General features: G+C 37.4%; 2 protein-coding genes across 3 annotated transcripts in view; one reads left to right on the forward strand and one right to left on the reverse strand.

Moving 5' to 3' along the window:
* The window catches only part of PGK1 (phosphoglycerate kinase 1), a 22,681-nt gene extending 22,045 nt beyond the window's left edge, over positions 1-636 (forward strand). The window contains exon 11 of the mRNA XM_027535175.1: positions 159-636. Within this exon, the coding sequence (XP_027390976.1) occupies positions 159-199 (41 nt within the window). The 3' untranslated portion in view covers positions 200-636. The remainder of the gene's footprint in view (positions 1-158) is intronic.
* The window catches only part of TAF9B (TATA-box binding protein associated factor 9b), a 24,397-nt gene extending 10,579 nt beyond the window's left edge, over positions 1-13,818 (reverse strand). The window contains exons 1-7 of one of the 2 annotated variants that reach the window (XM_027535178.1): positions 13,485-13,708; positions 12,566-12,647; positions 11,800-11,936; positions 11,592-11,726; positions 9,706-9,781; positions 7,508-7,618; positions 5,107-6,412 (exon numbers count right to left, since the gene is read on the reverse strand). In XM_027535178.1, coding sequence (XP_027390979.1) covers positions 6,249-6,412; positions 7,508-7,618; positions 9,706-9,781; positions 11,592-11,726; positions 11,800-11,936; positions 12,566-12,647; positions 13,485-13,535 — 756 coding nt within the window. In that variant the 5' untranslated portion in view covers positions 13,536-13,708 and the 3' untranslated portion in view covers positions 5,107-6,248. Of the gene's footprint in view, positions 1-5,106; positions 6,413-7,507; positions 7,619-9,705; positions 9,782-11,591; positions 11,727-11,799; positions 11,937-12,565; positions 12,648-13,484 lie in introns of those variants that run through there. The other variant, XM_027535177.1, reaches the window with a different exon arrangement.
* Positions 13,819-14,070: the final 252 nt, after the last annotated feature.

The following is a 14,070-nucleotide window of genomic DNA, read 5'->3' on the forward strand; positions in this document are numbered from 1 at the left end:
CCAGAATGTAGAAGTTACTCAACTCCTGGCCATATATCCTAGAGAAGAACTGCTATGTTATTAGGAAGATAGGAGGGGACAGATCTGGCTTAGTGGATCTTATAGTAATGCTGACCGTGTGTGTGTGTTTGTGTGTGTGTGTGTTCTCTCAAAAACAGGTAAAGTGCTTCCTGGAGTGGATGCTCTCAGCAGTGTTTAGTACTTTTCTGCCTTCTGGTTCCTGTGCATAGCCCCTAAGTCAACATAGCACTGTCTGCATCTCCACTTGGCATTAGCTAATGTCTTCCCCTTTGTCAAGAATCAGCTAGTAGCCAAGGGATGTAGTGCCAGGAACCCTCAAACAGTTGCAGAACATCTCAGCTCATCTTTGCTGTACCTGGGAATTGCCTACATTCTTCAAGATCCCATTTGAATTTCTTAGAGACTAAACCGTTGTGCATTCTAGAGTACATATATTTATATTATGCCTGTTAAAGTGGGCTGTGTTAGCTTAGTTCTCTTTCTGAAGTAGCTTATTCTGATTAGCTTTGTCATTGCTTTACCACTCAGCATGAAAACAAGATGAAATTCCAATTATTGGTACGGAGGGAGATGAAGTTGATGACATATTAAATAAAAAGATCCATTGAAACTGGATTTTTTTTTCCTGTCCTATTTTGTTATTTAGGATGAGAACAGAATCTTGAGGAAGGGGTCAGGTCATCTGTGTCCATGATTCTAAGTAATATGCTTAAACTGTTAACATCTCGATTTCCTAAACAAGGTATCTGTTAATTTCATACATGGGGAGATTTAGCTCCCTTATAGCCTCTGTTCCATATATACTTCCCCTATTTGATTCTCCCAGTATAGTTTTGTCATAATTTGAGATTTAATTAATAGAAGCCTACATTGTGATTGTAACTACAATTCATAGCTGAACTATGCCATGATTATATTTCCTTATATACCTTTTTTCTTTGGAGTTAAAAAATAGTTTTAAAACTTGGTGTCTTTTTTTCTGTGTATCTATCACTGATTCATTCCCAACATACTCAAACGTACCAGTTGGTTCTTTTTTTCTTTTGGCTGCACTGTGTGGCATGTGGAACTTCCTAAGCAGGGATCAAACCTGGGCCCCCTGCAGCCAGAAGCATGGTCTTAACTGCTGGACCACTGGGGTAAGTCCCAGTTGGTTCATTTTTATTAGAGATGTCCCTTCTGGAGTCCTTGTGTTCCTGTTCCAGTTTGTCCTGGATGCCCCCTAGATTGCCTGTATAGCTGTTGCCCTGGGGTTTCTTTCCAGAGGAAATCTCTGGGGTAGCTCTTAGGGATTTCTTTAAACTCCTGTGTTGGGCCTTCCCTTTCCTGAATCTCTTCCCCTCCCCACCTTTTCTTCTTTTACTCTTCCTTTTGTGAAACATAAGACTCCATTAGCTTTATGAGAAATTGAGTGCCTAGGAGGTAAAATTTTTATGTGTCTGAAGGTATCTTTATCTAACTCATATTTGCCTATTTGGTTATATGTAGAATTTCAGCCTACACAGCAGTTTCTCAGAATTAGAGGCTTTGATTCATTGTTATTGCTGAAAATCTAATGACACTGTATCAAAAGATCAAAGTAATTCCAATGACATGATTCTTTTACTGTCCTTGTAATTGTCCCTCCTTTCTTGTTCCTGTCATTTTAATGGAGTTTCAGGAATGAGCAGAAGTAAACATGTATTTTCAAAAGGTCGTGTTTAACCAGAATTTTTCTACTGGGCGTTTTACTTACTAGAGTATATATTTCACCTTTATTGGATAAAGAGATAGTTAAACTATTGGCCACAATCATAGAGCCAGTAAGTAATAGCAGGGATTAAAATCCAGGTTTGGCTGGTGATTTTTCATTGTGCCTCTCTGAGATGATTACTGTAGACTATTTTATTAATATTAATAAATATTATTTATTCTACCTTTTGCTTAACTCTGGATAGAACAGCAAAAGAACATTTTCGTGGCTGCTTTAAACAAATTTTGAAGGCTTGAATTTTTTTCTAAAAGTTCATTTGTATTTTAATTAATACTGTCCTCATAGCTGTAGTTAATCTTAAAAAAACACCATGTTTCTATATACCTCTAATAGTATGCTATAACCTTATGTGAAAAGCAGGAATTCTAGTACACTCTTTTTGCTGGTGAGGCCTAGTGATACTACCCATTGATCCAGTGAATTAATGTCATAGCAGGGCCAGAACTTCAGCCTACTGATGACTTTTTTCCCCTACTGATTACCTTTCCCCCAACATTTTATTTCAAATGTACAAAGGAACTGAAAGAATTGTAAATGCCCATAAACCTAAGACTCTACAACTGCCAATTCATCCATCCATCAACCCAATTGTACGAGTGCTTTCTACTAGACTCCGTTTCCAGGATCTTCCCCATTTATTTTAGTCATTAATCCAGAAAATGAATGGGGAAATGCCAACAGCCAAATATTTGAGTACCTGCTATATGCTTAGGACATAATGGAGGCATAATGGAGGCAATATAACACTTATGTCCTAAAGGAATTTACAACTGAGTTAAGGAAGGCAGTACGTAACAACTTATGAGTACATAAGGTAGAATTGAACAAAGATGTGCTTCCTGGTTTAATAACAGAGTTAGGAATTATTGATAAAACACTGCAAAGGTTTAGGCTTAAGTGTAGCAAATTCACTTTTAACCTCCAGAAAACATGTATGCTGGTATATAGAAAAAAATTATAATCATGTCATAAATGAGTTCAGTTTCTTTAGTTCAGTGTTTCCAGCTTCCCTTATTTTCCTTTTTATGTGTAAAACTTCCTTCTAGTACATGATACCAAAGTCAAAAAGGGGCACACAATGAGAAGACCCCTTCCTACCCTAGCTGCCAGTTTCCCTTCTTAGAAACAATCAATCACTGTTAAGACTGGTTTCCTTCAATCTAGAGCTACTTAATGCACATACAACAGGTATGTGTGTGTGTGGGTTATGTATGGTGGTATGTTACACACTGCTCTGCACCTCTCCTGACTAGTTTCTTTTTTTCCTTACCTCTTGAGTACTTCTCTTCACTCTGGACCCCTTAGGCCACATCTTCCATTCCCTGAATTCTGACTGTATCCCTATATTCTTATTCCAATTAAAGACACTTATTTCCTACTTGTAGAAGGAAGAACTTAGGATGACAGTTACCTAATTTACTATAGTACATCTTCATCTTAAAAAAAAATTCCACCTAGAAGTGCTTCTGTCTGATGTCATTCTTGATGCTGGAATGGGCGGATGTAATTAGGAAAGGGAGATCTGCAAGATAAAGCAGTCTTACCTGAAAGAGCAAACCGCCCACTGGCTGGCTCAGTTAAATGTATAAATTCCCATTAAAGACAGCATGTGTAAATGGGAAGGATTAGAAAGGGATATATATATATATATATATATCCCTTTTTAATATATATATAGCTGATTCATTGCTGTGCAGCAGAAACAACATTGTAAAGCAACTATATTTCAATAAAAATAAAAAGCATGTTATTAACAGATTTAAACCCATATTTTCTTTCATATTTATTTTGCTTTCATTATGATGAGTCACATGCTGATTCCAAATAAAAGCAAGCTATACCTTGATTTATAATTAATTCATACATTAAGCAAATCTTGTCTTTTGGATTTCAGAATTAATGGGCCTTATTCATCCTCTTTGAAGCCATTAAATAAAATATGAGAAATAAGTTCAATTTTTTTTATTAATAATCTTAGAACAAATATGTTAACAATTCCTCAGAGTTATATAGCATTTTTACAATTTTGAAAGAACTTTAACATATACCAATTAAACCTTCACAACATCCCTGTGAGGTAGGCAGGGTTGGTGTCAGTTTACTATTACTAGTGAGAACAAGGCTCATGGGTGAAATAAGGTCACACAGTTGGTTAGTGATGGAGCCAGGACTAGAACCTAGGCCTTTGACATGCTGCCTCCCTGAGAACATTCAAGTAATGACATCCTATGCTACATAATGAACATTTCTCCTATGATGATCAGATGTATTTTTGTAAGTTTGATATCACCTTTTATTATCCAAAAATACTGAATCACAGTTTTGATGAGACATTTCTTCCATGTTATTGGACAATTTTTCTTTGATGTATCAAGCACCATCCTAAGATGAAACTTAACCTGCGTCTTAAGTTTTGAGGATCTTTGGCTATGAGTTCTAAATTATGATACGAAAACTTATTGTAGAAGTTTTACAAAAGTATTCCTATGTTGAATATGTCAACTTACTTAACAAAAAGAACACAAGCCTGTTTATGTTTTTGAAAGCTTTGTAGTTTTTCCCAATATGGTGTTTAGATGTGTACAAATGGAAAATAGGGAAAGGTGTTTAGCAATATTATTGGGAAACCTATACAGAGTACACCTAAATGCACGTCACATCACATTAATTTGTTTGCTTTGGCCTTCTATAGGAAGGAAACCATTAGAAAACTTTCAGGTGTGATCCCATCTTATGTGTGACATTCTCAGCGACAAGGTGAAAATTGATCTGCACTATACATAACATTCAGAAAACTAAGATCATGGCATCTGGTCCCATCACTTCATGGGAAATAGATGGGGAAACAGTGTCAGACTTTATTTTTTGGGGCTCCAAAATCACTGAAGATGGTGACTGCAGCCATGAAATTAAAAGACGCTTACTCCTTGGAAGGAAAGTTATGACCAACCTAGATAGCATATTGAAAAGCAGAGACATTACTTTGCCAACAAAGGTCCATCTAGTCAAGGCTATGGTTTTTCCAGTGGTCGTGTATGGATGTGAGAGTTGGATTGTGAAGAAAGCTGAGTGCCAAAGAATTGATGCTTCTGAACTGTGGTGTTGGAGAAGACTCTTGAGAGTCCCTTGGACTGCAAGGAGATCCAACCAGTCCATTCTGAAGGAGATCAGTCCTGGGTGTTCTTTGGAAGGAATGATGCTAAAGCTGAAACTCCAGTACTTTGGCCACCTCATGTGAAGAGTTGACTCATTGGAAAAGATTCTGATGCTGGGAGGGATTGGGGGCAGGAGGAGAAGGGGACGACAGAGGATGAGATGGCTGGATGGCATCACCGACTTGATGGATGTGAGTTTGAGTGAACTCTGGGAGTTGGTGATGGACAGGGAGGCCTGGCGTGCTGCAATTCATGGGGTCGCAGAGAGTTGGACACGACTGAGTGACTGAACTGAACTGATACCAATAGTAGGGTTCAAGCAGTAGTGATCAAAACATATATGCGGGTGGTAAAAAGGAAGAAAACACTTGTTCTTCAGTGGTTTTGCCTAGGTCCAGTGTAAATATACTTATCAAGGCAGATTTTAAACTATACCATCTTCTGTGTTAAATTTTGAAATGTGAAATACGGTGGAGTTACCAACTTGGAATATAAGGTTGAAACTGCATATAACTGACCCAGAAACTACCTGTCAAAAGCAGAGGAATGCTCAACAGGCATAAAAGGCAAAGGATAAAACAACTGCTCTGATATGGAGAGAAAAACAGCAAATGTAAACCTTCCAGTTAAAGTAAACCACAGACCATTAGGCATGTGAAGCAGGTTTTAAAAATGACACAACTATATTATCAGGAATTATATTCCTAACAGTCCAGTTTTAGCCTTTTAAATTTAAGAGCAATAGGGAGAAACCTAAGCCTGTGGAGAGGAGGTAGTGTAGAAAACGAATAGGGTGTAGAAATGGGACTGAGGAGGTGGGAGGTTACAGTTTAAATATATTCAAAATGAATTCAGAATCCCTCTAAATCCATCCCCTCCAAAAAATGTTTGCTTAATTAAGAGATTTGGTAAAAAAAAGCTGGTGAGGACAGAAGCGACTATTTTATCTTCAAAAGAAGTATTTAAATATAGATTAGAAATTAGGCTGTTAAAGATTAGTCCATTGATCAGGCTTAGAAACTGACACTTAAGTGCTACATCAGATACATTGCAGAAAGCTGTTTCCAAAAATAGAATTAATGTAGCAGGAGTCAACATTAATGAAATCATTAAAAAACAAGCACTTAGCTTTTTATACTTTAAGCCTAGTGAAAAAACACTGGTACCCTTAAGAAATCTAACAGTTTAAACTAATGTGAAAAATACTGCAGCTACATTTAAGTTTTCTAAGATAAAACAAGATCAAGAATGTTCTAGTTCGGTATATGGATTCAGAACCAACTATAATTTTGAAATGCATAGAGACTACACTGTATTTCTTATATAGTATCACTGTCATCATCATCTTCATGTTTTCTCTTCAATGGGTTTGATTCATTGGCTGTGTTCTGTGATGAAACCATGTTGGTGGTAATAAGAATATTTTTGGGCCCAATCATTGAAGGATTAAGCAGAACATTTTGAACTGCACTTGTTGCAGGAACTGTAAACAGAGGAGAAAACACACCCAAACTATGAACTACATAGAATCAGACACATACGGTAAAAAGTATTCAACAAAGCTGAATGTAATTCTTATAATAATTTCTTTTTTTTAAAGGTTTTAAAAATAACATTCCTTAAAAGTTAATGTACATAAAAGAAAATAAAAAAACACAAGACACAAAAAACCAAAGTCATCCATAATCACAAGCAGTTTACTGTTTGTGTCCTAGGTCTCGTTTGTGTATTTACATAATTAAATATCCACTTTTATATGATTAATATACTATAGTTATGTATATGTTTCTTCATATATCATGAATATTTACTATTCCAGCATCCAAAAGCTATGAGTATTTTGATAACCAAGAATATACTATACCAACTCCATCTGGAAGGAAAAAATGTAATCCTGCTTTTCTTGGTGACAAAAATTTCATAAAAGATAAAAATGGCAACAGGCCTCTAGATAAAGATATTGGCAGTTATGATTAAAATGCTACATTCCCTTAATGTTCAATTAAAAAATGAGACACAGAGCATTTACCTAAAATTTCAATTAGTACTTAGCAGTAGACTGGATTCATCATGCAACATACTAAAGGCATATGTTCAAGGTCAGGAATCATCCTTCCCTTAGAGACCAATATTTTATATAAGTAGTTTATTGTACACGGTTAGTTTCAGAAGATGTGGAATCTAAACTTATTCAAGAATAAACTATGTTAGAATTCTACTTATATTCAAACTTCCTATCTATACTTCCATGAATTGAATAAACATACAGTTTTCATTTGATATACACTAAGTTGTATTATTTTCTTGAGATTTAACACTATGTTGTTTGAGAATCTGAGGATCATGTTGAAATCTCTCCCTTCTCCCCCAAAATGTTACACATATAAAATTTCATACAATTTTAATGGGGTTATAGACCTCTGATGAACCCTAATTTACCTATTATGATAGTAAAACAATTCAATTATTGCTATGGGAATACAAACTGTTCAATAATGACAATCACTCACAAATTTTAAAATTCAGGAAAATTTAAAAGAACAACTTTCAACCCCCCATACCCCACCCATCATGTTACCTGGTTTGACAGGTGTGGACTGAGAAGGTGGAATCTGCACCGTGAATCTCTGGCTTGTCACTGACACTGGAGGTGCAACTTTATTTGGGACAGATGCTGTTTGTGGGGTCGCTACAGTTGTAATTAACAGATCATGTTAGTTAGATGACTTATTATATAGGTTCAATTTCTGCTTTCCTTTAGCTTACTAGAAATTACCTTCAAAACACATGGAGTTAATGAAAGGTGAAAAAAAAATCATTGGAAATAAGCACAAAGTAACTTCAAAAATGTTTACAAGTTCAGTAGTTTAGATGCTAAAAATTCAGGATAGTATAGTGGTAAAGAATGTAGGCTCTGGAGCCTACCTGCTTGAGTTTGAATCCAGGCTTTATCACTGAGTGACCCTGGGCAAGTTATTTAATCTGTTTGTGCCTCAGTTTTCTTATCTGTCAAATGGGGATAACAATACTTATTTCATAGGATTCTTGTGAGAATTGAATAATCCATGTAAAACTCTTCACACAGCATTTGGCACTGAATTTTAGCTACAAGAATTTGTGAAGTTGAACATTTAAATAAACTGTAGAATTAAAGGCCCAAGTTTTCTATTAATTACCTTATATGGCACTTTAATCTCTGTCATTTGTTGGGTATAAGGTGTCTATTATGCCCATGAAGCTAAATCAACATGCATCTAACAAAAGCCTAACATACCTCCATCTCTAGGCAAGTTTTCCCATGTATTGAGGAGTGGCACAAAGAGTTTGGTGATGGATAATGAAGCAATATTTCATTTTTTCAGGAAAATTTACAGCAGGTGAATGTTTCTTTGTCCGTTATAGATTATAAAATCTCTAAAACATGTACAATAAATGTCCAGGAATAAAAATCACAACTGATAACTAAAACTGGTTAACTTGCCAACACATGTAACTGATTACCACAGCCTAGAGTTTTTAAAAAGTTCATAAAAAGTAATATGAACCAACATATAAACAGTATATGATCAAAAAGTTACAGAAATTATATATGCAAACTCCTGCCTATAAAGGACATGCATATAATTAGAAGTGTACAATTAATACTGTACCAGGCTGGTTTTAAATGCCAAAATGTGAATTCACACCTTAAAAATAATGAAAGACTGTCTACACATCTCAAAAATCAAATGCTGCTTACTCTAGAGCTATACAACATCTATAGGATTCAAGTTATAAGCAATAAAAACCAAGAAATCACTACTGGTCAAAGAGAAGGGGATTTTTTTCCTGAAAAGACTGACTATGAAAGAAATCCAGCAGGAATATAGAACAAAAAAACAGGAAATCTACATCTATTATTTATGTGTTTCTTATTATCTAAATAACAATGACATTATGGTTTCTAAATACCATTCTATACTAAAAGGAATGAAGGTTCTTTGGAGAAAGGATGATTCTGGGACTGGGGTAAAGAAAATATAAGATGAGCTTGGAACATCTTGTGCCAGAAAGGAAGAAATGCTCAAAGAATGATGGAGACCTGTTAAAACTGACAGTTTGAAGGGGTGCTCACTGACCAATACAGAATAATAGTACTACTTTTGAAAAGGTTACATTAAAAATGATTTTCTTTGATATTCTTAGGGCTTCCCTTGTGGCTCAGCTGGTAAAGAATCAGACTGTAATGTGGGACACCTGGGTTTGATCCCTGGGTTGGGAAGATCCCTTGGAGAAGGGAAAGGCTACCCACTCCAGTATTCTGGCCTGGAGAATTTTATGGACTTTATAGTCCATGGGGTCACAAAGAGTCGGACATGACTGAGCTTTGTGTATTTTAAACTTCTTTTGATTGCATCTCTTCCCAATTTACTCAGAAATTTAATTTCTGATAATAGGTAGGCTACTGCCATGAGTGAGTTTGGCAACTTCATTTGTATAAAAGCCAGATAGAACACAGCTTAAACTTTTGTTTTTGGTACCACACTTAGTACATACAATAATGTTGAGTAACATCCAATTCTATTCTCATTTGGGATCAGATATTCCTTGTGGCTGTCTCATTTTGAAATCTGATAAAATATATGTTTACAGCTATACTAGAGGATGAGTAAATGTATTAATGGCAACACATATGGGAATTTCTGACTCCATTTTTGACTTGGATTATAGTTCAAAATCAAGTGCTGGGGCACTTCTTTACCAGCCAGAAAAGCCATTTTTCTCTCTCTCACTTACCTATGTTAGGAGTGGTAGGTCTGCTACTAACAGCTCCAACACTTAACCGTGGAACCAGTCGTCCTTGGTTAGGTCCCTAGGGGATTTAAAACACAAATTAGTTTTAATGTTGTTCAGACTTGACAACTAAATTTACCAGGAAATGAAATTAGGATTTTTGATGTGAATTATCAATGGATAACTGATGGCAAGAATGCCAATTTGTTCAGTGTTCTAATGCAACATTTAAACTAGGGGTTTCACAAATACACACACACACACACACACATACACACTCACACTCACATATAAACACAAGTAATAGAAACAATACATATCTATATCAACATGGATATGAATATATATATATATATATATATATATATATATATATATATATATATATATATATATAAGATATATAATCCTATATAGTTTTAAAGTTTGAAGTAGAGTCTTATTTGGGTATAACAGCTAACTTCCTTATGATTTTTGAATCTTAACTAGTTAATATCTTAACCCAAAAAGAAAGAAACTCCTTATGGTGGAATTTCAGAGGTACAAATGTAGCCCAATGTGGGGAGAACTTTCTCAGTGGTGGGAAAGCCTTAGGTCATATTTTAGAAAGCAAGTCCAATGCCTGATGGTTTATCATTTACTCTGTTACGGTGTAGTGTAAAGATTGGGAGTTATGAGACCTGGGAATAAGCACAAAGTAACTTCAAAAATGTTTACAAGTTCAATAGTTAAGATGCTAAAAATTCAGGATAGTATAGTGGTAAAGAATGTAGGCTCTGGAGCCTACCTGCTTGAGTTTGAATCCAGGCTTTATCACTGAGTGACCCTGGGCAAGTTATTTAATCTGTTTGTGCCTCAGTTTTCTTATCTGTCAAATGGGGATAACAATACTTATTTCATAGGATTCTTGTGAGAATTGAATAATCCATGTAAAACTCTTCACACAGCATTTGGCACTGAATTTTAGCTACGAGAATTTGTGAAGTTGAACATATAAATAAACTGCAGAATTAAAGGCCCAAGTTTTCTTTTTAAAAAATTTTTTATTTATTTATTGTGTACCAAACATTTAATTTTCCTGTTTGCCTTTTAAAACTTAAGAGTTATGAAATTTATATAATACAGGCTTTTATTTTTTATTATTTTTTAATATAAATTTATTTATTTTAATTGGAGGCTGATTACTTTACAATATTGTAGTGGTTTTTACCATACATTCACATAAGTCAGCCATGGGTGTACATGTGCTCCCCATCCTGAACCCCCCTCCCACCCATCCCTCTGGGTCATCCCAGTGATGACCCAAGTTTTCTATTAATTACCTTATATAGTATTTTATTTTCTATTATATTATTTTCTATAATATACCTTATAAAGTGCTATATATGGCACTTTAATCTCTGGGTATAAGAAGGTGTCTATTATGCCCATGAAGCTAAATCAACATGCATCTAACAAAAGCCTAACATACCTCCATCTCTAGGCAACTTTTCCCATGTATTGAGGAGTGGCACAAAGAGTTTGGTGATGGATAATGAAGCAATATTTCATTTTGTCAGGAAAATTCACAGCAGGTGAATGTTTCCTTGTCCGGAAACATAAGGAAATTGTTAACATTTAAGTAAGCATGAAGTTTTGGCTTTAAAACTGAATAGAGTATATGCTTACGTCTTACACTTTAGAAAACTCATTTTACTTTAAAAAAAATTTAAAACATGGTTCCATCTTTAATAATGGTTTTCAGCAGCTCCCTCACTCTAGATTATAAATTTAGTATTTAGCTTATCTTAGCCTTTAATTTCCTGCACTATTTACAGGAATTTGATCTCTACAAATTCCCCTAACACATCTTACCCTTTTACAAAACTAAAATGACTAAAAATCCTTACCTTTTTAATTAAGGACTTTAGCCTATAGTTTGGAGCTGTCAAGCAGTATCTGTCAGGCGGCAGTCTGGGTCCTGCATACGGCTTAATCAGCGGTAAAGGGGTTTGATTTTTCTGCCTTGCAATATCCAGTAAGAACTAAAAAAAAATGCTTATTAGAACAACAATTAAAAACTATAAGTAAATGAACTTCAAATAAAAGTTTGCTCACATCTCTTGGGGGAGGGGAGGTAAAAGATTGGTCAGCCCGACACTGGATTGCCAGTCTCACATCATCTGCATCAACATTAGGTTTCTTAGCATGGCTTGAATAAATTTTTGCATCATCCAGAATTGAAGTCACGTATCCTTTAACAACAAAACATTATTTTTTAAACATATGAAAATAGCTTAATATTTATGGGCACTTTTCTTAATAAAAAGTTTCACTAATTTCCAGAAAGTTTATGAATTTTGGTTTTAATGTCTAATTGTCCTATCTATACAATCAACTTTAAACAGATGATCACAATATAAATACTGTTCCCTAGCCTGAGTTCCTTTTTATTGCTTTCTGAATTTTATGACTTTTTTTCCACATACTTTAAAACTTAATTTTTGTTGAGTAGTTTTAGATTCACAGCAAAATTTGGGATAATATAGAGATTTCCCATATACTCCCTGCAGCTATACATGCAGCATAGCATCCCCTGTTACCAGTGTTCCCTGCAGAGTGGCACGTCTGTTACAACTGATAGACTGATACACTGACCTATCATAATCACTTGTCTGTTGTTCAGTAGCCAAGTCATGTCCGACTCTTAATTGATAGTTTATATTATGGTTCTCTCTTGGAACTCGACATTCTGTGGGTTTGGATAAGTGTATATAATGACATGTTATGACGTTAACTGTTAAAAGCAATTTTGTTGAAAATGTTCTTACAATGAACGATTTTTCAAATTCAAAAGTTAGACAAATTTTTGATGTTAACTTACGGAAAGCAAATTCCAACATTTGATTTATAACCCTTGGTTCGTACTCCGTAATTCCCATATCCTTCAGAATCTGTGCCATCACCTGTGGATTCAAATAAAAATGTCAGATGCTTAATCGAGGTATAGAAATCAAGACTGGACCGAAGGTAATAATTACATTTGTGATACAAGGTCCCCCTTCTCTGGGTTCCAAACTTGTACTCGTCCTTTTCCTCTCAAGCAAGTGTCATGCATGCACCTTAAGTCACTTCTGTCTTTGCGACCCCATGGACTGTAGCCCGCCAGGCTCCTCGGTCCGTGGGATTCTTCCGGCAAGAATACGGGAGTGGTTTGCCATATCCTCCTCCAGTGATCTCTTAACTCCTGTCTCTTAGGTCTCATGCATTGGCAAGAGGGTTCTTTACCACTAGCGCCACCTGTGAAGCCGCACAAAGACCACTCCAAATGCCCTCGGAGTCCTCTTTGCTGAAAACTTTTTTTTTTTGGTGGGGGTGGGGGCGGGGGCAAAGAGAAGAAAAAGTCCCGGGTTGGCTTTCCCTCCCTAGGTAGGTGGCTACAGCTGGTTGTCATTTTCAGATGTGGCTACCGGGGAAACTTAGCATCAAAACCCTGGACGTACGAGTCAGGATTCGCAGACGGGGAGGGACGGCTAGGCGGCCGGGGCCCAAGGTCCAGGAGATAAACCTGGGCGGCCGGCCTGCGCATTCGGAGGGCTCCAGCCTCCCTCCAGCCGGGCCGCCAGGGTGGCGGGAGAGAGCCCCGGGGTCCAGGGCACGCCAGTCTACTACTCCTGGCGTCCCTGGCAGGACTGAACTCGGCCTGCAAGCCCATCACCAGGTTCTCCACACGGGCCCACCTCTCGGACCCCGGATATGGCCGCGAGGAGCCTCTCAACCCGCCACGCATCCTTCGCACTCACCAAGGCATCTCTCGGAGCGTTCTTGGGAGGCGCCATCTTCCCCGACTCCATGTTATCCTGCAGCTCGTCATCCGGCGGAGAGAAGGCTGCTCTAGGGTTCCTCGCTCAGGCCCCTCCCCTGCGATCGCGGAAGGCGGGGTTACCGCGCTGGCCCTTGCTCCGCGGGCGGACGTTCCCTCGCCTCCTCCCCTCCTGCGGAGGCTGAGGGCGGCCGGGCTTGCGGGCTTGCAGGGAATCCACGGCGCAGGAGGCTTGAAGAGACGCGGAAGCCTTCCCTGAAGAGCCCTTGCCCAACGCTTGGACGAGCGGATAAGTTCGCCTTCCCAGAGCTGTTCCCCGGAAAAGTGCACAATATGGCCACCCTTGACTTTTCTGGGGCCCCTCCTTACCTCCCCTGCCGCCACCCTGGCCCCTTAAGTCTCCCTGAAATGTCTGCAGACGCCCTGCCTCCACCTGCCTCTGTGGTGGGGCTGCCTGGTCAAATGCAGAAAACCCAGTTAAATTTGAATCAACGACGAACAAATTTTTAGCGTCCCCTATTTTTATTTGCCAAATCTGGCAACTCTAGCCTATAGCCTGCTCTCCA

This window comes from Bos indicus x Bos taurus, chromosome X (assembly GCF_003369695.1).
Source record: "Bos indicus x Bos taurus breed Angus x Brahman F1 hybrid chromosome X, Bos_hybrid_MaternalHap_v2.0, whole genome shotgun sequence".
Taxonomy (NCBI): domain Eukaryota; kingdom Metazoa; phylum Chordata; class Mammalia; order Artiodactyla; family Bovidae; genus Bos; species Bos indicus x Bos taurus.